The sequence below is a fragment of the Bradysia coprophila genome, chromosome II (genome assembly GCF_014529535.1).
Source record: "Bradysia coprophila strain Holo2 chromosome II, BU_Bcop_v1, whole genome shotgun sequence".
Lineage (NCBI taxonomy): Eukaryota > Metazoa > Arthropoda > Insecta > Diptera > Sciaridae > Bradysia > Bradysia coprophila.
Window position 1 is genome coordinate 5262880 of NC_050735.1, and position 24277 is coordinate 5287156.

Genomic DNA, 24277 nt, shown 5'->3' on the forward strand with positions numbered 1-24277 from the left:
CCCATTTCGCTCCTATTTCAATTGATCTGAGCCAACTCTCTGGCACTGGCTGAACGAACCCTCTGGAACTGGGTCAAATTTAACAGAGATTATCATTTAGAAACATAAGTTTAAGTTAAAACTTTGAAATTATAAGTAGTTTCTCCATACAATATCTGAGGAAGGTCGCTTTATAAGTCCGAAGTTTTGCGTTAACTTGTTATTTAAGATGAAAATCTCAATCTTTCTATCATCACACTGTAAGTGCAGCATTTAATCGGTGATTTTCAAAGAATATAGACATTAATTTGTGGACGAATTTTCACCAGAAGCATTTCAATGCAAGCTTTTTTGATCGACTTCCGAAAACGAAATATCGATAAATACATAGGTCTAAACGTTGCCCTTGTGATCATATGAATCTGTTCACGTTCAGTGTCTCTAGCAGTATAGGCGTCTATCAATTTTTCTCCCTTCTTAACAGAATTGATGGTTTAAAAGAAGAGATAAAACAGACAAGAAATAAAATACCATTCAGCAGCATACAACTTTTCTTTTCGCAACACCACGGTCCAATCAGTTCAGTAATTTCTTACCTTACGCTTCGTTACTTCTAACTCCTCTTTTCATATTGGCACGAGTAATGACCTTCTTATCTCCCGATCTTCCCGATCTCATCAATTCAAAAGTATCTATTCACCTCAGAAACAAATGAAGAGCTCTAGTTGGCGAAGGGTTTATTATTAAGAACTTTTATTCCTAATAAAAAAATCTCAAAAAATGAGAAATTATAAAAAATGTCGAATGTTTACAAATTAACTTCTCCCCTGCCTCATCCAATCGCACTGACGGGACCAATGCAGTCTTAGTTACACAACTTGTATGCTCCAAAAATATCTTCCAATTTGCAAGAAATTTTCCACCAAGGTCTTCAAATGAAGATCCTGGTTACACGCAGTTAAATTTTCGCATTAAAATCTGATGTCATTTGTGAGTGGCCCGAATTAATGACACTGAACAGGGACAACCTTATAAGTTGTTGTTCTCGCTTTCACTTTTCTGGACCGTAGACTGCAAAAACAGCATCGACAAAGATGAGCAGGTTTCACGGTTCATGCCTTTCATTTGATTTAAAATATCATCGGTATGTTGAAATAGTATCCATTAATTCCATCACACATTTTGTTGGATGCTTTAGTTGCAGATGTGGTATTGAGAACGCTAAGACCGTTCAAATACTTATTGTTTCTAGTACGTGTTTTGAACCACCCTCTTGAGATATACAATCGCTAAACCGAACTGGTATGCATACGTTATTTTGCACCAGCTGGTCCCATTTGGAATTGTATGTGACCAGCTGGTGCAAAATAACGTATGCACACCAGTTCGGTTTAGCGATTGTACGACAATAAATCAATCAAACAAAAAGAAGTCGTGATGCATGATTTCAAACTAACAAAAAATGGATGAGATTTTATCGGCAATGTTGTGTGGATTGAACTCAAATAATTTGTAAATTAAAACGAAAACCAAAAAATAATCGAAAATATTTCGTCAAAAGTATTTTATTTGTGGTAAAGAACACAAACAGAAAACAGTTTATGGTTACAAAGGTTTTTTTTTAAATTTATTTTTTGTGTTTTTATTTAAATAATTTTTTTGTTTGTTTATCAGTAGAATGTATGTACAATTTAATGGTAAGAATATTTTATTAAAAATAAAAAAAGAATTAAATTAAAATTAAAAAAGCTTTCTCCGAAACAAAAATTAAAAGCACGCAATTCAAAATAACGACAATTTTAATCAGTATATTTTATGTGGCTTGTTTGTTGTTGTTGGCTTCCATTTTTAAAATTAATAAAATGACTAAATGAAAGTTCCTCTCTGCCCTTCTTAAATACCGATAATGTCGCAAATGGAACTGAAGCCAGCAAAATTATTTGATTGCCTTCATCATTAACTCCTGCAAATTCTTCCATCAGAAAGTCATCAATAGATCTATTCTATAGAATGTGGTTCATTTATTCCATCTTCATTTCCCATGCGACACTACAATATTTATGCAGTTAAGTAAAACAGTTTGACTGAATTACTTTCTCTCGATAAGATGGATGAATAAAACATAAACAGTCAAATGATTATAAAGCATAATATGTCCTTAACGAAATATATATAAGTTTCGCATATTTAACTACAAAAATGTAATTGATTAGAGCTGCATCATCATAACATTGATGTTACCTAACTGGGGATGGGTGTGTATATCCTATGTGATAATATTATGTTTGCGTCTAAAAATTAATAAAATCGAAGTATTAAAACGAAAACTTGCGATAAATTCAATGATTTTTCAGTGATTTAAAATAAACAGAAAAAAAACACTTTCTCATTACAGTCTTAGTCGGGTCAGAACTAAAGTAGCGATAAAACAGAGCTTTGATCAATGACAGACCTTTGATCATTGTAAGAGCTTTGGGTCAATGATAGAGCTATGGGTCAATGATATAGCTTTAGGCCAATGACGGAGCTTTGGGTTAATGACAGAGCTTTGGGTCAATGACAGAGCTTTAAGTCAATGACATAGCTTTGGGTCAATGACAGAGCTTTGGGTAAATGATAAAGCTTTGGGTCAAAGACATAGCTTTGGTTGGTCAATGACAGAGCTTTGGTTGGTCAATGACAGAGCTTTGGTTGGTCAATGACAGAGCTTTGGTTGGTCAATGACAGGCTTTGGTTGGTCAATGACAGAGCTTTGGTTGGTCAATGACAGAGCTTTGGTCAAAGACATAACTTTTGTCAAAGACAGAACTTTTGTCAAAGACAGTCAAAGACTGTAGCTACGCAAAAGCGACGCGAAAGAGACCTAATTCAAATTTTTCTTTTCTTCTCCTGTCAAGTTTGACAGTATAACAAAAGAAGAATTTGAACTAGGTCTTTTTTGCGTCGCTATGTGTAGCTGGTTTTAGTCGAAGACACAGCTTTTTTGACGCATAGACAAATCGTCGTAATTTACCTGTTTTTGGCATTTCGTCTCTCAATTTCATCGATCATCGATCGCTTTTCATTCAATCTATTTAGATGATCTAACCGACTTAGAATATCGAGGCTGATATTGTCAACGTCATTTTTGCACTCCAAAATGTTCTTATAGCTGCACCGAGTTGTATTTATTGTGATCAATTGAAGGAATATTCCAATTTACGAATTATTTTGGAGAGGAGGAAATGGAAAAATCAAATTTAACATGACTTTTGATTAGCAACAAAATCAATCGTGATAACGACATTGCTTAAGAAGCTCGTCCACTCGTCTATTACAATACGGACAATTTGCTGTGGGAATTTGTTTTCGAAATAATTGGTGTGGTACAGGGACAGGGATTTCTAACTATTTTGTCTCCTTGTCATTTAGCTAGTGATGCAACACAAAATGTGTTCGAGTTGCGTGTTTTTGTAATCCCTGAATTTCAATCACGATTCTTTGTTTTCATTTTATTTGTTTGTTTTTTGTTGTTTTTGTTAAATTTGTTTATAGCTTGCTTCATGTATCATTTTTGTGTGTTATGTTTGATTAAATCTGTAAGGTAATCCGACCTGAAACCCGATATAGTTGTACATTGTAGTAATGTGTGAATGGACTAACCCAATTGTATCAGAATGAAACTGAAATTTTCTGTTGTGTTTGTTGACTGAGTAAACTTTTCTTTTCTTTTTTCTTTTGGCCGCATGTTGATCATCAGGGTTGCAGGTAGATATATAATTTTTCGTCTCCATTTAATAGAATTTGCTTTTGTTTACATTTAATAAATCACATTGACATAAATCGCTTTTCCTCTTTGCAACAAAAGTTTTTTTTAAAACATTTGCTTGGTTATAAAACTATTTTTTTTTGTTTTTCACAATTTTTTCTAGTACATTTGGATTTACTGCACATTGATTTTGTTTCCTGGTTTTAATTATTAAAAACTCATTTTTCTATTCCTCTCAGAAAAACTCCCAAACAAGGATCTGAATCACACTGAAATCAAATTTACGATGACAATCAATTGTGTTTACATAATTAAAATCATTGTAAATAATTAATTGTTTCTCTGCTAAATCTTTTTTTTTTTCATTTTATTTTTATCACATTCAATTATAACATCCTATAAAAAATATAGTTATTTCATCAATATTTTAATTTAAAATAAATTAGAACTTTTTAACTTTCATTGATTTTCTGTTCCGTTTCATTCGTCACTTGAACAATATACGGTCGATGGCGATGACACGTTTCAATTGTCGAGAAAGTAACCGAAAAAATCACGTCGCGAAATAAAGTGAAATTCAGTAGGGCCGGAATGGCCATACTCGGAATTCGGGTGATTTCCGAAGGACCATTTACATTTAATGTGAAAGATGGACCCTTTTTGAATATTACGGCCTTTTCTTCGATTTCCCCGACTGGCATTTTGGTAGCCAGTGTGGCACTGGTGAAACTGAAGACAGCGTAGCGTTTTCTTCAACTAGAAGTGAATAAGTGAATCTGAGGTCAGTATTATCCTCTGTATACCAGTTCAATTCATCATCATCCTCACGATTCGTGATCGACTCGTGACACAGTTCATCGAATACGTTCCATGGAGCATAATGGTTTCCCGCCCATACACTCAATTAGTTTCGAGAGTGTTATTTTGTCACATGTGGATAACATACCCGATCCACTTTAAGTTACATGACCTTTCACCGGTAATTTAAGGTGACACGTTGTCAAAATCATCATCGACCTCATGAGTATGTACGTTCCCGATATTGAACATTTCACCCTCATCGCTCTTGACTCTTGGGAGTACATTAGTGACACATTGTCAAAATCATCATTCACTCATACCCTCTGTATTCCCGACATATTGAACGTTTCATCCAATCTCCCGTAATAATCACCGCGCATTTGGTTTCTCCGAAAATCCGAAAATAATTCATGTTTTTGCAATCTGTTGATCAATGTGCTCTGACTGGTCATAGCACACGACACTTGTGCAGTCACGTTTCACCACGCTCATATGAATTAAAAACCTCATTGACCACACTTATCGGTTACGGAACGCGTGTCTGATTTTTTCATTTTATTTAATCAATTGAAAACTGAAAATTATTCGTTTAGTAAGGTCAAAGCAAATGTAAATCAACTTACTTTCCATGTGTGTTACGTTACGACTATGTATTGTATATAGGTTTCTCATTTTAATTGAAAATTGGATTCAATCATTGGACTGATTGATTTTAGTATTGTTTTCGTGTGTTTGTCTTTTCTCCAGAAAAAACATTTATTCGCTACTGAATAATGTATCATCAAAACAAAGAATTGTTCAAATGAAACGATATGTTTCACCTGCAATAAAACCTATAGCGAAATAACACTGAATTATGCTTTTCTACTAATCATCATCATCTTCTTCTTCCTCTTTAAATAATTTTTACTTTCTAAACTTAATCTTAGACTTGCTCCTTATTTAAGTTTCATTTTTTTCCATTATTTTCGTCTCCATATCAATTTTAGCGAAAATAATTTCTCTTCTTCTTATTCGTATAAAAACGTTTTCTGTTCAGTTTTAGTGTGTTTCTTTTATAGATAGATGCACAAATTTATAGTTTTGTTTGTGTCTTTTTTAATATTCTCTTTCCTCGGTAAATTTATTTAATTTTCTTATAATTCCAAAAATCATTTAAACAAATGCCCAACATTCAAGAGTTTTTATAACAAAATCTTCTTCGGGTGCTAATGCCTCATTCGCGTACGTGCTACACTTTTGCGATCGACCTTGGTTTAAGTCACCATCAAGCCATAGACCGAATTTGCCGCTGGAAATAGAATCAATTGTTAAATTAGTTTGCTGTTTCTTATTTGCTGGTTAGAATATTTCATGACAATATATTAAAAAGATGCAGTTCGGCGCCAGGGGTGATCATGCGGAATATATTTTCGAGAATTCTAAGGAATTTCAAGACATTTCAGAAGTTTTTAAGAATTTTTAGAAATACTAAAAATTCCCTAAAATTCTTAAAAGTTCCTTAAAATACTTTAATTTAAAAACTTTTAGGAATTTTAAGAATTTATTCTTGAAAATTCTTAAAGTTTTCGTATTTAGCAAGGGATGGTAATAATTGACCAACTAGACATATGATATTTTTGTATCTAAATTTGTAAGAATTGAGATGGCTGCTAGGAATTTCGCGCTCCACCATTCACAATAATTGACAAAATGACACATTTTGTAAAAGGAAAATGTCACTTTGTGGGTTATTGTGAATGACACGGCGCGAAATTCCTCAACACCAAACTAAGGAACTATGTTGCCTTTCAAAAAATAGTTCAAATGTAAGGCCACTGCTGTCTTGTGTATCTGACTATCGGAAACAACTGAAGATAGTCAGTCCACTCTGACTTTTGGACCGCCGCTAGTTCTCGAGGTCGAAACAGCCTTCTTCTTCTCAATTCATTCACTAAACGTGAGCCCTGGGAAAGGGAAAAGCGTTGGCTTTGTTTGTGAACTTATCTTTTGTTTTAGTCTGAGAGCCTTGCGCTGTGGGTGAGTTCTAGTGTTGCATTTAGTCCGTTGCCAAATCGCAACGTTAAAAAACTTGACAATAAATGCCCTTAAAAAAAAGGGACACTAAAAGAAGTATAAAATGTGAGCTACAACTAATGAAGTAGAAGATTTTTGGATTAAACGGCAGTCGACATTTTCAACAAAAGAAGTAACAGACTTTTCTTTCGGCTCGTTATACAAGCTTCAAAGATAAACAATGTTTCAAAGAGTTACGTAACGTACGTGATAAACTTTAGACTAAGAAAAAGACGAAATAATGGAGTAAGTGGCGACCACTTTCGTGGGAACGTTTACAACCAAAAATTCTTTGGGTTCCACTTGAAAAATCCAACCTTAAATCCTTCTTTAGTTCCTTCTTAAGTGTTTAGGATCGAATTGTAAAAAGTTTTTAGAGGGGGAGACTAATCATTTGTTGATTGTTAACATTCATTGGAAAATTGTCCGTACTAGCAACACTAAAAACCGACACGAAAATTTAGAGACCTAGACCTTGTTAATAATAATGAAAAAACAAGCATTTTTCCAGGGCTTTCTGTTACGTGTTGACTGATTTGATCAATTTAAGGCTCCACTTCCAAATATAAAATTAGAAAATATTTGCCGGACCGAACATTCGAGAAACGTTCGGCATGCTCGGACTTGAGTTCGCAGTTCACATGATGCCAGTTTTCTTAAACACCCGGGTATTAAGCTTCTTGTGACAACTCCCGCTCCAAATTACATTTTACCAACAAAGAGCTATTTAAAAAAATCATTGATTGATCACTTACTCTCCAGCACCGATGGATAAGCTCTCTGGATTTCCCTTGATAAAGTACAAATTTTCACCGGTCCAATGGAAAACTTTAAAGCTTGGATTGAATTTGAACAGCAACGATTCACCGGTACCGTAGAAATGATCAGACGCATGCAACGAACATGATGTCAGAGCACCGAAGACCTATTTCAATTGGTTGATTAGTTGTTTGATTAGTTACAATTGAAAAGTTCAAATAAAAAACGGGAAAAACGTGTCTTACATTGTGTTCGGTATCTTCAATAACAACTAATACTGGACTCTCTAGCCGTTGCATTTTTCTGTACAATGAATTTAAAGAAAAGCCATGCTGCGATGTACTAAATACTAATGACCATGAATAACCTTCGGCTCTGGCAGGTAAATGACCACAAAGTTTTTCTCTGGAAATTTAAGCAAAAAATTTAAATTTAGAAAATGTGTAAAAAGGGACTTGAACATGATGTTTCATTTGTCCATTTAATTCATCAACGAAATTAACGGACAAAATTACTGTTGCGTTTACATGGAAGTGTTAGTCACATTGTACCTTTTATACCAATCCATTGTCGTCAACATTGATTTAAAATCATTTTTAAGTCGTAAAGATAACGAGAGAATTAAGTTAGAGAATTTTGCAACATAAATTTTCATTTTGCTCATTTTACGCAAAGTAAAAATCATAAAAAGGAAACCCAAAAAATCACTGCAACGCTTACCTGTGTTCTTCAGTCAATATCTCTGTTGTTCCTATTAAATCTGGTATTGGAAAATCTAAATCAAATGATCCAGACGCGAACAATGATGCCTTTCTGTATTCATCCGTACTCATCGACAGTACCTAAATAGCAATAATAAAAGAAATTTGAATTAATTAAAATCGATCGGCAATGGTGAACGAATTAACATCATTTTGTGTCTACACATAAAATTCCTAAGACATTTAAATAGCAAGTTTTGTTGATAGTGGTGTGGTTGTTTTGTTTTTTGCATTTACATATATCTTATAGGTGTTTTCTTGTTTTCATTAGACGGTATAAAACTAAGTAAAAATCTATCATGACAAACATACAATCAATTACGAACAAATTGTGTATTCAAATGCAAATATGTGAAGTAATTGATAGTTTGCTGGTTTTAACTTATATCTGATTTCATTGTGAAAATGTAGATATTATAGCATGAAGCTCATAAACTTCAACTGTGCTTCAGTTGCAATACAGAAATACAGAAACTCGGAATTGATTTTCATTCGTATATTTATGGAGTTCTCACGATTACCTTCTCTGAACTCATATCTTCAATTAGTTTTGCTTTACTCGAAAGAATCAACTACATTTGTGAATCACACGACAAGGAAGTGATTATTATCGGAACGTTTAACTCGGAGACTACTGCGTCTTTTGGTGACAGTATTTTTCTACGATCGCATAGCATCCCAACAACTCTAACATCTGGAAAAAATTACAGGAAGCCCTTTCGGTATTTTTCCATCTCGTTGACGGTTGACCAATAGAATGCTATGCGAGTGAGAAAGAGATACAAACACTTATTTAAGGATTGTTGTAATTTTTCCATTGCACGTTATGTTCGTGCGACAAACATGCTTACAGCATTGCAATATCGAAACCAATTTTTAAATGACCACCGGTAATTCATATCCAACAATTCAACAAATTTGTAGTTGGTGCAATCATCATTAATATAAACAAACACTGACATTACACGTGTGTTAATTTCAATTAAAACCGTCGAACAAAACAAAATAACAGAATGATTCGGTTCCAGAACAACATGTGTTCCTATTTTGATACAAATGATACAAAAGTTTCAAGCTTCCCTCCGGTAAACCTTAGTCGAAAGATGTGATTTGATTGTTACAAGTCAACTAACCAGCTGATCACCATCAGCCAACGTAAACAATAAAACGTTGCACCAAAATCAAAACAAGCGAGAAACAGTTCATCAAACTTCGTGGTACTTTATTTACCTGCCGTTCACCGAGCAAGTCACACATTATATTCTTCAGATTTGCACTTTCTGTTATCGTTCCACAGAACGTGATCGGTTAAAATACTAAGTATGAGTCAGGGTTATAATTAAACGCAAATTCAATTAATTGTGGATGGTAATGGTTGTTGTACAAATGAAAAACCTTAGATCAATAAAACAGTAACATCCACTTTCCCACTCAAAGTTCGATTTAATTCGGAGCAATGACTAATGACAAAAAACAAGTTTTTTTTTCCGCGAATGTGACGTTTTTGGAGTGTAAAAACGTGCGTAATTAGTCCGAAAAAATTGAACGTTTCATTTAGCACTGAGTTCCCGAACCGACAAGAAATACTATAGCGCGTCTTCAACAACAACTGGACGAGCAATAACTGAAACGTTAATTTACAAACAACTGTGTACAAATATTATTTATTACCTATAGAGCACGCCTGGGTATGGCTGTGTGGCGCATATTTTATACAAATAATATTTGACGCAAAATTTTCAAAACTGTGTCGTCGTCGGTTTATTTATTATTTGAAATGAAAACATTTAACATTTAAATAAAAAAAACTTTTTTATTATTTCGTTTCATTTAATTTTAAATTTAATAAATGGATTAAGATAATTAGTGATGTACGGGACTATTCCGAGCTCGAAACGAAAAGTATATGTGGCATCTCTAAATGTATCATGAACACTGCATGTATATATACATGATGCTCCTAACAATGGATTTGTGTCATTTATTGAATTTGAATTTCCCATAATTATTTTTTGTGAATGTGACAATCTTTGTTATATCATTCAATTGTGGCTACAATGCAGATAATGATAGAGCGGTTCAATTCAAAAATAAATGTGAAAAATATTTGTGTCATCCATCCAGTTTAGTAGCAGTTCGTATAATCGTGAATTGTATTGAAAAGAATGAAAATTAATCGTTAATGAGTACCTGGACGTATAAAACATTCGTTATGGAAGCTTAATCATGCTTCCACAAAAAGAATGGGAAAGAAAAGTTAATGCAACTGGGATGGTTACACTCATCATTAAATTAACGGGAGAAATTGGAAAGCAAATTAAATCAAAAATTTTACTTTTTTGTCCATAATGGGACAACCATAAATGATGTCCTTGATTCAGTGTTAAAAGACATAGTTATGACTCAAAAAGAATGCATTTCATCAAGGTAAATGAAAGGAAGGTAAATTTGTGCTCTAATCCCTGTTTAGCTGGTTATTATGGAGGGTCTGTTATACATTTCATAACTCAAAAATTCATTGTGTGATTGAGTTAGTTCACTTCAAATGTAACGTGGATATAGCCAAAGTATTTTTCCTAGCGAACAAATGTAGTTATCTTCAACATCTATGGCAACACTGAAATTTGGACGTCAGTGGCGAATTTTCCCTAAGTATCAAGCCATTTTCAACCATAATTTCCTCAAAGAATTTCACCGCATTTTCTACTCAAAATAACCGCGTTGATATTTGAGGCAAGTCTTGTAAATCATCCACCAGTTCTAATTATTTGTATAAATTACGTAGAACAACCGAAATGCCGTTTATTTATTGAGATACTTAGAAGTGTCGACGATAGTCATTGTCATTGTTTGATAAACTGGATTATGGAAGATTATACCGGAAGATTACCATGTCTCATCAAGTCAATGTTTTCAATTAATTCACCTTCGTTTTTTGGAATGATTAATGAGAATTGCCACATGAGAATTGCTTAATTTTTAGTGTCAGTAACCACGTAACGATGGCTCTGTTTGTAAGCAGTTATTTGGGTAAATTGTTGTAGCAATTGAAGCCGTCGCGTGCTTTTGATTCGAACATGATTAGACGATAAAGAATGACTCAAGTTAATTATTTCAGTCTGGTCAAACAGCAATCAATCTGTATCAATGCAGTGATCCATTTTTAATTCCTTTGTCATTTTTTATCAGCTTACACGAGATACAAGTTCGTTGAATAAGTTTCGGCACATTGTAGACGCTAAACTTTAATCAAATTTTACCGCTCAACATTATTTATGGCAAGGACATAAATCAAAACGAAACATTTTCGTTTATCTCTTCAGGAAATAAAAAAAAACTGCAGCCGCAGCCTACATTTCTTATCTTCCCCCAGCTTTTCATTGTTAATTGCATTCCTTACAAATTTTATCTTTTGACAGATCTACATGAAGATGTTAACGTTATAACACCGTTCGATGCACGTGGCTGAACTGATAAACAAATTGTTTTCAATTATAATCGGTTAACCACGGATCTGATACAAAGCTAACCATATTCAATTTAATATAACCAACCCAAAACATATCCATAGTAACCTGGTTTCACTGATATTTAGATAAGATATATACCAAAGTGCAGTAGCTTTACCAATAAAATTGGTTATCATAAACAGTAGACAGTTTCATTGGACTGTATATTAATCCAATAAAAACATAAAACGCTGACTTAGCATACAAAATGTTATATTATTACCGATAAATCCAATTGTCTGGAACTAGCTAAATCGCTTTCAACACTTTCCAATGTGGGTGTTGGCGGTCGACTTTTTACTGTTCGAATGTATCCTAAACGGCCCATATGCAAGTAAATCAATCGACCCCACTTTCTAGCTGATACATAGGCAATTATCATGCCAACGACGGCGTAGAAAATCAACATTTTTGTGCAGTTTTTTCTCTCTCGATTTTTTTCTTCTTTTATTTCTGTTTTATGCGATTATTTTCCATGCCATTAAATTCTATTCTGTGAAAAATGGCTGCGGTTATGCCCCGAGAGTTAAGTAGAACGAAACAATTTCGTTCTAAAATGATGAGGAAAATTTCAATCGTACAACGACACACGTGGAAAGAAAGGAGAATTTGGTACGCTCAAAAGCATATATAGGACGTGAGCAAGAAGGTTAAAGGAAAAGCTAAGTGGAAAATTGAAGGGAGCTGACAATACTTGAGCAAATCCTCATTTTTAAGCATTAGTGAAGTGAAACGAAGGTTTTCTTTTCTCGGGTTTGGGTAAATAAATCGAAAGAAGTGCTCGCTTAGAGAATACTGTGGTTGTGGTTCGCAGTCTCTAAAGACGTTTCGTCATAAATATTCCTGAGTCTGATCTATATCTCGCTTACCAAAAACTGGAAAGCTCGAAAATTTAACAAGATTCCACAAACTTCTGAATAAACTTATCGTCCGCTAAAACTATAAGCAAACATAATTGGTGCAAGACGAGTTAGTTGACGTGAAATCGAAATGATTCATAAAAGAGAGACGTTGGATGTACCAATATAATGGTGTGAACTAAAGAAATTAATTAAGCAGATAATTAGTTAGTCATGACAGCTAGCATGGAATTATACGTAGACACGTTATGAAGTAATACATTCATCCACGTGCTATTCGAGTCGTCCTCATTCGGAGCACACATGTTTAAGCAAATAATTCTAAACATGTGAGAGACTGTTAGTATCAATATGTTCACAATTTGAGCAACTGATTGCATATTATGCTGGTTCGGTTAAGCATAACTGATATATTCGATACAATGTGCTATATAACTGCTAAATAGTGTACTTAGTGCTGCTACAGTCACATAAAGAGTGTTACACACAATGTATACACCATCATGCATTCATTCGCATTATCGCATTCAACCAACACCTATCAATGAAACTGAAACATCAGCCGGTTGTGTGAATGTGGTTATTGTTTACACAGAGCGAATGTTCAATATTTTCATTATTTTTTGTTGTTGTTCTGTTGAGTAACTGTTCGCATACAAGCATACGGCTAATTAATTTCTGATATAAAAATGAGTACGTGACACATCCGAAACTCGTGACACTAAATTGGAAAAGAACTCGCAATGGTGACGGAAAACTCGAAACGTTTCAGACGCGGTACATTGGAGTGTACTACAAAAAAAAAAAACACCATTAACGATGCACAACTGTTTTTGGAATATACTAGGAAAAGCTTTCGTCTATTGTTGTTCACCTATGACACGCATGCGTTCGTTTACACACACAGCTCTTACACACACTGCCATGGAGTATTGACAAATTTTTCAGATTTTCTTCTAAACGAGTAGGACACAGTCGTCGTTGGTATGATTGAAATAATTCCTCTAAAAAGTTTGGCATAAATTCAAGATTTACGAAACAAAAACCGTTATTAATATGCCATCAGCATAGACGATATTTTAACAATCACAAGAAAACCATTATCTGTTCTCTACTATTTGTTTTGGAATGATTTTTTTCTCCAGTTTAATTGATATAATGCAAAACCGACCGACCGAATGTTATGAAATACCAAAAACAACTACCATTCAAGAGTGAGTATAAGAGACATTAATGGTTTGACGTGTACATGTGTAAGCACTTACACAACGAAGAAGGGAAAAGAGAATGTTCCGTGTGAATGTTGAATCGCATGAAGCACATAGAGTATGGTATTGTTGAAAGTATGATACTCGAGCAGTGGAATGCTGTATAACTTACACCTATGTAAGTCTAGTCTGTAAGTTTAGTAAAAGATGAAAAAAAAGTTTTTGAATTGATTTTCGTCGAACTAATTGAAAATCAAGAGAATCTGAACACAATTTTTACTAATGTCAAGGTTAGGCAGTCACCACCGACTGCCTTACATTTTAAATGTGTAGAAACCTGAAAAATGTGAATAAATTATTCTAGCAACAAAAAACTTGCTATCATCTACGAATCAAACTTTGTGAGATGAAATTAATAGAAGCCGTGAAAAGAACATTAGGTTTCTCTAAAACAGTAATTGAATTGAATGTTTCTAAGGAAGTTTCTGAAACTTTGAGGTCTTAAATTTACTTGAAGAAGTTGCATTGAAAAACTTTGTTCGCAACCAAATTCCGACTGTTTAAACTTGACAAAAATTGTATGAATTTAGAGCTAGAACCGAATTCATTACCATTTTGGCTAAATCATAGATAGATTCCACCGCAAACACGTTTGTTCGATTTTACAGGTGGGTTGTGGTAATTCAGGATTGAAGTCAATTTTGTGAGGATTAGTGAAGCTGCACGGATCTAACAATAAGCTGGCTTCTACTTAGTCTATCTTACCTAAGCATTTTACTGTGCCAGTGGTAAGTGAGCGACAGACAGAGAACATTTTACTTAATTTTCATTCATTTTTCAAATTTTCCTAAGAAAAATGTTGGGAAAAATGTTGGAAAATTCAAGAAAACATTGGAAAAGGTTTTCCTAAAAATAGTCTACTAGCGACAAAACTAGTGCCATCTATGATGTGCTAGAAAGAAACAAGTAGTAGTCGAATACGGTTCAACAATGCCAACATTGCTTTTGCGCGTTAGCCGGTGCGAAAGCTGGACACAAGACACTTAACTTCACTTGAACCGTTTCAATTGGATTTGTTTACAGATCTGACAATCGGTATCAGATATCTGTCTGGAAAACAGACGAGTTGACCATGTCGCTATTGAGTTGTTCGATTCTGATCTATCATAACCTAAAGAATTAGCAAAGTTTCGAGTTCTTTAATGTCTCTTACAAACAACGACTCGTTTTTGTGTTCAATAGGACCCCATTCTCATTTACGTGTCATGCAAAATGTTTTTTCAAACAATCTGACAAAAAAGATCTAAATATAACCTACAAAGAAACGATGTCAATTCGGTAAGGATGTAGGCGTGGTGTATTTAAGCCGTAAAACGTTTTGAAAAATGCTAAGACTATATCTTTCGCAAGCTTCAATCATGTCTTATAATATTATAATACCTGTGTGTACGGTTGTGTACACGTTACCGCAGAGAAAATTATAGTTCTTGGTTGTATGAATCTAAATGTACATTAATTTAAAATCAGTTTTTTTCTGCTTCTTCTTCTTCTTCTTCGATATTATTAACATACAAATATCATTTCGGTGTTATGATCGCATCGCAGAAAAAACTGGTCGGGAGTATTAAATGACTTTTTGTTTATTGACAATATAAACTCTGTCCAAATGATTCTAACAACACCAATCATATAATATCGCATGAGTAATTATATAAGAATCTGCGCGTACATTTCCTAGAGTGGAAATTGCATTGTTTCAGTTTGTTTGCATATAATGATGATGCAAACATAACGTAAAAATTATAAAACTCTTTTCCTACTACACCCATATATCAACACAGACGATTCGGAATTTTTAATTATGATTCGCATTCCATATTAAGCTCTTACGGTAATTGCTAATTCAAATTGCATTTACACTTAAATTGTATATCATGGGCAATACAATTCAATTGTGTGACAAAATTGACCATAAATCACTTCAGTAGATTGATGCATAATTAACATCTGAAAAGAGACAATAAAATTGCTTGATCGATTTACAATATACTACGCAATTGATGCGGCGAACGAGTATGGAGATTTGCATCTGTGCCAATCAGTTTGATTGGATATGGGTAACAAATGTACGAAACATTTACGGTTGTAGAACTGGACAATAGAACTTCCACTGTTATCAGAGAAAAAAAATTGTATTCTGCTCTGATGCACATACTTTACACCTCAGGAGAAGCTACCAAAATGCTCCAATGCTCTTATGTGTATACTCCCAACCTTAGTTACAAGAGATTTGATTTTAGAACTCACAGCTGGATAAACATGTGCAAGACACGTTAATTTGTCATGAAAATGAATGGGTGATACTCCGATCAGGAGCGGTATTATGGCATGACTTTTCAATATTCTGAACTCTTCTTTTCTTCTATTCCACCGTTGGTTTCGCTATTTCAAGCAAGATGTCGTTGCGATATGACAGTATACGAAAATAAATACATTTTTGCTCGACGGATTTTAGTCAAATATAATTATATTTGACTAAAATCCGTCGAGTAAAAATTTTAATATTTTTCTGTTTACATTATTATTGCAGCGACATCTTACTTGAAATAGCGAAGCAAACGGTAGAAATAGAAAACGAAAAGAGTTTAGAATACCAGAAAAGTCACACCGTAATACCGTTCCAGACCCCTGTCTCCGTTTGACGTAAATTGAATTATTTTTTTTATTTGTTTACATTAATTTCATCAGGAAGACATTATATTCTTTTACAGCCACAAAGTCTCGTGACTTAAAAGATGAATAATTTTCTTCTTAATTTAGACAATGAAATTAGTATAAAATTATTATGTTAGCTAATTACAATGTTAATTTGCACTCATTCTCCATTTTAAATTGCGAATTAAAATGCAGCGCGCTATTAAAGTATGTTTTACCGATTAAATAATGTGAATTAAATTAAAATGTTGTAACGACAGGACTTGTTGTTAAATAACATTGTTACCGATACTGTAGATGGTGACATTGATGTAATAGTTTTGGTCGACGTTTCTGTGTTGATAAAATGAAGGTAGGAACTACGTTGTAGTTGGAAAAGTTTAAGACTCTCAGCTCTCAGGGTCAGATCTTATTTTATAATAAGCCGAGAGAACTCAGTTCACACTCTTTACACATTTAATTTACTCACAATGAAAAGGATTGTAAGAAATCGTTGACTAAAAGGACTCTGGTCAACAGAGATCGATGCCTTGGTGTATCTGAAAGTTAACATAAATGGAGACTCTCTCCGCTAAACAGAAAGCGTTCAGGAAGTGACAATATGAAACGTGCCTTAATGTTCTCATCAGTGTACTTTTAAATGAATAAAGGAAGTCAGTGGTGCAATGAACGATTCCACACATTGTTGTCATTCAATTTTGTCGTCTGTTTGGGAATGTCGACGAATATAAAGCCAGAAGCAACAATAAAATGAACTCAATATTTTTAATTCAAACTGAAGTAATTAATTGTTTGATCAGCTGTGACGCAAGACTTTCGTAATGAAGGCACGAGGAGCAATAAAATGTGACTTGAAACTTACGCATGTTACGGAGCACAATATATACATCATCATTTTGACAAATAAATCAGCCGTTTATTCCAGATCGTTCAAATAAAAAATAAAAGTCTCTTCGAGAAGGTAACAACATTTCCATGGAAATTGGAAATTAAACAGAATAATTGAATAACACATAGCGAAACACGGCTTTTCGAAAAATAAATTACTCATTGTCACACACAGCAGCTGCTATTCCATCAACAATTAATATGCATGTAAGCTTTGCGGAATCTTTTCGATTCAATCGTTGAATTTACATCTTAACGCCGTTTGGCAGACATGATGTATTTGAATCATTGAAGAAGTCAACTAAGGAATATCAATTTAAGTTTCAATTTCAACTACGTATTGGGTGTGGTGATACACAATTCGAAGACAATGAAGTAAAAGATGTTCCGTTCAAACACTACAATAATAAAGAATGTAAGTAACAGCCGTACTGATTAGGTTCTGAAAGGTTCTAGAAAAGCGTTTTGATATATGTTCAATCCAAAAGTCCGCTTTGCACTGAAATAGTTTCATGTGGGGCTCACCAATAAGGGATATGCTGGCTCCTTCATATGTTCTTCATCAATCGCATGTGGAAATTTTTTTTTCTTCCCGGTATCCGAGTCAAATTTCCCGGTATCTAAAATCGTAAATTTGATTTTTCCCGATTTTTTCGATTTCCCGGTATCTAAAGAATGCAAACTTCCCGGTACCCAGGATACCGCGGATAACGTGAATTTCCACACGCGTCATCAATAAGAACAGTCAATGTAGCAAGACATGGAGCGTCTGCTAAATCAAATGATTATACAAAATAGTGGCAGATAACTAAATTTCCCCTCCTCGCGTCTTAGAGACGTTAGAACCGTAGTGCTTACACCAAGCTGATAAATAAGGAAAACTTCTTCATATGACTTCAGGAGAAACAAGGTCGATAAAGTATTTGAAACAGCAGGTAAGATATTTAGATCAAATGAAGTAATAGATTCGACAGTCGAACTTCTGATATACATGAGAAAGGTTTAACAATTAAGATGCTAACTGGAATTCTTTAAAATACTATTCAAAGTAAAGTGAATTATCCTTTCTCTTTTCTTTCAGTACCGTAGTGCAAAGTACTAAAAAATACATTCATTGAAAAAACAATGTTCTTCGGTAATGTTCAACAGAACAATCAATGTTATTGTTGTCTTAGAGAAATTCTGTTAAAATAAAGAAAAATATCGTACAATGACTCTGAAATTTCAAATGGAAAATTGAACAATCGTTGAAATCGATTTCAGTATTTGGGCTATGAAAAAGTGCTTCACGAAGTCACGATGAGATCAGGAATCTAAAAACTACAATTCACCGCTCGAAAAGACGTTGGTGGGTCAGTGAGATTCAATGTCAAAGATAAGAATAAGAATTCAGGAAGCTGATCATTAAATTTAATTCAATTTGAACGTTGGGTTTTACAGTTTGACTGAGTATTAAAGATGTTGGGATATCAAAATTGAAATGATTTTGAAGAAAACTTTGTACGATAAAATTGGGACGATCAAGATAATAGAACTGCAGCTGCAATTGAAACATTTTCAGAGCTTAATTAGAAAATATTCCACCAATTTGCAAAAAAAGAGAAAATTGTTGGCTCGTTCCTCATAAATAAGTCTGCGGACGTTGCTGTTTATTTTAAGAATTTGGATGAAATTCAAAATTTTGTAATAAAAACGTGTCACGTAAATTATACAGCAAACAATTGCGACTCACACGTACACAATTTCCGTAAAAATAAAAATGTATTCACGAGACGATATTGTCAGTTGTTTTATTAAACGACCCACCAGTCTGATTAAAAGGGAATTAAATTCCAATATTTTCAGTATGAATATTGATTAACAAATCAAATCGTATTTTGTTATACATTCAGGTTATTTAAAAAAAAATGTTCAAACTCATCTCCAAAGGTTAAGACTTTAATATTTTAAAATATTAAAACATTTCTAAGTTGGAATTAAATTTATTTTTCTCGTGGAAATATACTGAATCTAACGAAAAGTAGAATTAATGAGCTAGCAATACGTTGCGCACGGTTATCAGCATTTTAAATATATAAAAAAAAACGTGATGTTGAGAGTTTTGTTTAATAATAAATTGTTATCGGCTTTGAATTTTGGTCTGAGCAATTTGTTAAACTTTAAGGTTCTGTTAGCCTGTTAAGCAAATTGCACGCTAAATTGTGATATAATTGTGTATTAATTACAAGCATCAGCACTTCGGAATTTCGTCAACTCGACGCTTTAAAGTTTTGATGAGGTTGTGTTGTCAAAATCAGACATTTTTACGTAACTGGCTTTGGTTTAACTCGATGCACTTCCATTATTAACGGGACCGTTAACAATAAATGATTCACTATTCTGAGAAATACGAATGTTTTACTCAAGATTTAATTATTAAATACTCGTACGAAGATAGGCCGGAAAAAAGAGTAGCCCAGTTGGGGAGGCTAACCAAATCTGGCAAACTAAAACTGCTGATAATAAAAGATCGAAAATGGAATTGGAATTGGAGGAAGAGAGTGGACTTTTTATTCAATCTCGGAGAGATGAAGACTGGATTTATGAAGGATCCCGTCCTTTTATCTTTTCTAGGTTGAACAAAGAGTACCACCGCCTTCCTTCGATAACCGCATTTGAACGGAATTTTCTGTGAGCCCGAAAGATATGAAGATCAAAAATTAAGCATAAATGGAGTCTATGGGTCATCAACGAATTGATAGATAACCAAGAAATAATTAATTCATGAAAGGAGACGAACACATTTTATTGATGTCTTTGTTTGTTAATTCTAGCTTCAACAACACACATCCACGATCGTCATTATTCAATTTTTGTTTATAAGAAATGCTAATAAGAGGATTCACTCGGTCTGTTGTCTTTCAGGTCTACAGCGACTACACCGAATTTTTTTTTCCTTCAGATAATTACTATCGTTTTCGTTCCACAAAATATTATGTTTTACCTTCAGTGACCAATTTTATGAAGAGTAACTCTAAGCGTGCATTATGGAAACAGACAAATTATAATCATTAACTACCGATGTGCTTGTTCCACCGCGACGACTTAAAGTTATTCGAATGTCATTCGGTTGTTACCGAAAACAAAAATCGACTCAAATTATCACAAAAGAAAACAAATTTTTGTGAAAGATTTATTTGGAAAGAATTATTAAATCAGCAACTCATCTAATAACGATTGAATTTTATAGGAAGAATGACCATGTTGAAGGTCACAATAAACAGAATCCAATCTGACTTTCATGTTACATATAAACCATACACGGATGACAGAAAAAAAAGAGAATCGAATTGAAAAGGTACTTTTTCAATGTCATAAACTCAAACGGTGACAATAAACAATTAAATTCTCACCTTCGTCTTCAAATACCTCGCAACTTTCGATATCTTTGATGGTTTCGATGTAGTTAACTTCTTTTTGCTTTGTGACGACATATTGTCTAGTGTCATGTGGACGCTACGAATTTATTAATCTCGAGAGTTTTACAAGTTCACTTCTGGTATTCACGTTCAGCTTAAAACGTAAACAAGTCTAACTGTGTCCGTTTATAATCGAGTTTAATTTCTCGATCAAATTTCAAATGATCACCTTATCAATCCCGACAGATAATCAACAGTAATCGAATTAAAAATCGATCACTATTCGGCCAACATCAGGACAGAAACTGCCGTTAAATAAACGAAATGATTTTCAATCAACAAACACAAATTTATCAATTTTCGACAATTCGATCTTTTCGATAAAAAACCAATATTTAAATGAAGCAAAACGCAATCAAGATTAATCAATAAACAAATTCCAAAATAAAATCGTTTACAAACTCAAAAGAAATAACAACGAACATTAAATTCGCGCTCTTATTGTATACACAAATATAGGCTGATAAGCGAGAAGCGATCGATCCGCTATCACGATCAATCCAATACTGTTTTTCGTGATGGTGGTGAGTGTCACCGTTGGTCTGCAGTTTATTTATAAGTTAACAGAAACAGCAACAACAAAAAATTATTGTGTGTATTGATGTTGATACACAACGCAGCAATAAGCGAGTGGTGTTAACATTTAAAAAAAAAAGACGAAGAAAATACACGTACAAGTGTTATAGCAGAGTGGAAATAATAAATGTTACAAGACGGGACCGATTATTTTACGATTAAGTTATTAGAAACAGAAATTGGTTTGAAAATGTTGATATTATGACACCAGTTACGTAAGTGCCTGCGGCAGTGAACATTTGAGTTTCTTTGCAGAAGCTGATCGGTCTTCTTTTTGTCGAAATGAGGCTCACGATTAGGCTGCACTAAATTCTGTTAGCTTTAAAGCCTTTCGTCAACTTTAGATTTTGAATTGATATTGTAATTCGAAACCAGCTCAAATTTCGATCATTACACCGAAAGCTTACGCACATTTTTGAGCAACTGAGATGGACAATTACCCTGTAATCCGATTTGTTACATAATGGCACACACAGCGTTGTATATAAGGAGGTTACGCCGATCGCCATTATTTCACTGTGACGTACAGTCAGAGGCAGTGAAATTTCAGCATGAATTTCCGTCAAATGTTTTTCAACTGATCCACACATACAATCAAAACTGTTTACACTGTTGAAGCTGCTACACGCACGCGAGTAGTATAACCGTTAAATAATAATAGCGTATGGTTATTGTTCAACCGGGAGGACACATTTTAAGTGACAGATTCGGCTACCATTTGCTGCTATAGCTAGTGAAGGTACTTTTACATGGTATTGTAATGACCCAACACTAGGGACCATATGCTTAACGTGAATTCCGAACCACGCCGCATAAACAGTTTTGATTGTGTGTGTGGATGAGCTGAAGGACAGCTGAACAGCAAACTTCATATTTATTAACACGACCTTGGGAAAACAATCACTTGGCTTGACACGACAGTCCTACAAAGGACGACAGGCGAATTTACATTGAGAGTTGTACTTTATCTCACCATCGGTCAAAATTGGGTACCAAGTTTTCCATTATACCTTCTTATGCGAGGTCTGCGTAACATACACGCTTGAATGGTTTAAATAGACCAACATTTTCCCATGCGTACCGAACCACAATTGCATTCAAACAAATTGCAAGACAAACTTACAGGAGTTTGGCTAAAAGATTGAATAAAATTTACTTCAAACATTATATATCTTACACGTCCATGTGGGCATGTATACAGATATAGGTATACTCTCATATAGTGTTACTATATTAAAGTGATGTTTTACTAGAAGATTTCGTTTGAAAACAACAACATGATCACTGTCATATGAGTTTTGAAAATATGAAATCACAATCAAACAACTTTTTAATGAAAAATAAAATAATGTTTTGTGTTGTTGTCGTGTAGAGACTTGATGGATACTATTGTATTGTATGGCAACATCCAATGTTAAGTTTATTTTGGCACACACCATTTCATTTGAATATTTGTTTACAATTTATGTCGGATACATTCTTCATCATCGCATTCGTAAAATGTAATAAATTTCATGAATCCTTGAGTTTATGCGAGTTTTTATACATATGCGTATATTAGAGAGATGATGATATGCCTTCTGATTTTTATTATTCCAAATTCATTATACACTGTGGGCCTGTGTTTAAAAATAAATCCGATAACCGCTATTATGGCACTGTGAGGATGAAGAGGCGAAAGGTGTAACGCGAAGAGACTACCAAATTATAATACACTGTTAACATTTATACGAGTAAAAGGTTTCGGTTAAGTGGATTAACTAGTTTTTGCAGTTTTTTTTATAAGCCGTGATACGTTATCTCCGGCTGCATTTTGTATGTGTGTAATGAAAATCGGTTTCATTAAATAAAAGGTTAAATAAACGGCCCTTTCTCTCGTTGTCTCGCATTTGTACACAAAGTCATTTCATTCCCATATATTTATATTTTCAATTATACACCCGTGATCTGCACAATATTATGGCAGTGTAACAATTTACTGAATCCGAGACACACCATTTGAAGATAATTATATGGTTATCCTTGCAAAACGCCAGCAATTTTACAACATTGTTTTTTATGGTGAAATGTATTTATACGGAAACGTCTCATTCGGAAGGAAATCGGTATGGCTTCAGGTGTCCAGTTAGCGTAATTTATTTCTAATTTGATAATTTTCAAACTGCCTGATCATGTACACACACGGGTGCACCTTAAGAAGAGATTAAAAAATAAATAAAGCGATCGATGAAACTGAAGTAGGGCTCGGAACAGTTTGTTCTGACCTGATCTGAAATCTGAAAATGACGAATCTGAACTTTTCAGATCAGATCAGATCAAGCTTGAATGTAATCTGATCTGATCTGGAAAATTCAGATTGGCATTTTCAGATTTCAGATCAGATCAGATTGATCTGATTCAATGCCTATGGTCGTTCTAGGGAAGACCTGACACGTTTAACGAAATGTGAAAGAGGTATTCCTATATCAAAAAAGCCGACTTGCACGCTTTTCTTTTTCTCAACCGTTTCAATTATTTGTCGATTTCACAATAGGCATGTTTTTTGTTGACGGTTTCTCCACTTGTCAGCAATTTTCCTATAGCTGTAGCTGAATATGGTGCTTTTATAGTTTTAAATATAAAACTTCAATAAACGACCGTGTTAAGCAATGAAAATGAAGGTGTCGCTTTTGTAGTTTTCAGTATAAACTAGTACTGCGTGACCTGCTAATAATTGCAAATCGTAGTTCGCTTTATGTATTATTGATTCATAGAGAAGACATTAAATTCGTTTTATGCAATTCAGTGATGATTGCAACTTACGCAGCTGTGTGCAATGTTATATGAACGTATTTTATCGCACTAGTGCGATAATGGATTTGCAAGGGACTTTATCGCACTAGTGCATTAAAAGCAACGTGTTTCTGACGTCGATATTTATTTGATTTTCTTAATTGCATAAAACGTTGTATCCAACACGA

The 24277-nt window shown here is 33.9% G+C and overlaps 1 protein-coding gene across 28 annotated transcripts in view; it reads right to left on the reverse strand.

Moving 5' to 3' along the window:
* Positions 1 to 4924: 4924 nt before the first annotated feature.
* The window catches only part of LOC119067842 (TLD domain-containing protein 2), a 118445-nt gene continuing 99092 nt past the window's right edge, over positions 4925 to 24277 (reverse strand). For 24 of the 28 annotated variants that reach the window (XM_037171138.1, XM_037171100.1, XM_037171111.1 and 21 more), the window contains 4 exons: positions 8063 to 8184; positions 7588 to 7747; positions 7339 to 7508; positions 4925 to 5819 (listed from right to left, as the gene is read on the reverse strand). In XM_037171138.1, coding sequence (XP_037027033.1) covers positions 5684 to 5819; positions 7339 to 7508; positions 7588 to 7747; positions 8063 to 8184 — 588 coding nt within the window. In that variant the 3' untranslated portion in view covers positions 4925 to 5683. Of the gene's footprint in view, positions 5820 to 7338; positions 7509 to 7587; positions 7748 to 8062; positions 8185 to 9333; positions 9721 to 11835; positions 12106 to 13507; positions 13649 to 20675; positions 21245 to 24277 lie in introns of those variants that run through there. The other 4 variants (XM_037171232.1, XM_037171223.1, XM_037171241.1 and 1 more) reach the window with 4 other exon arrangements.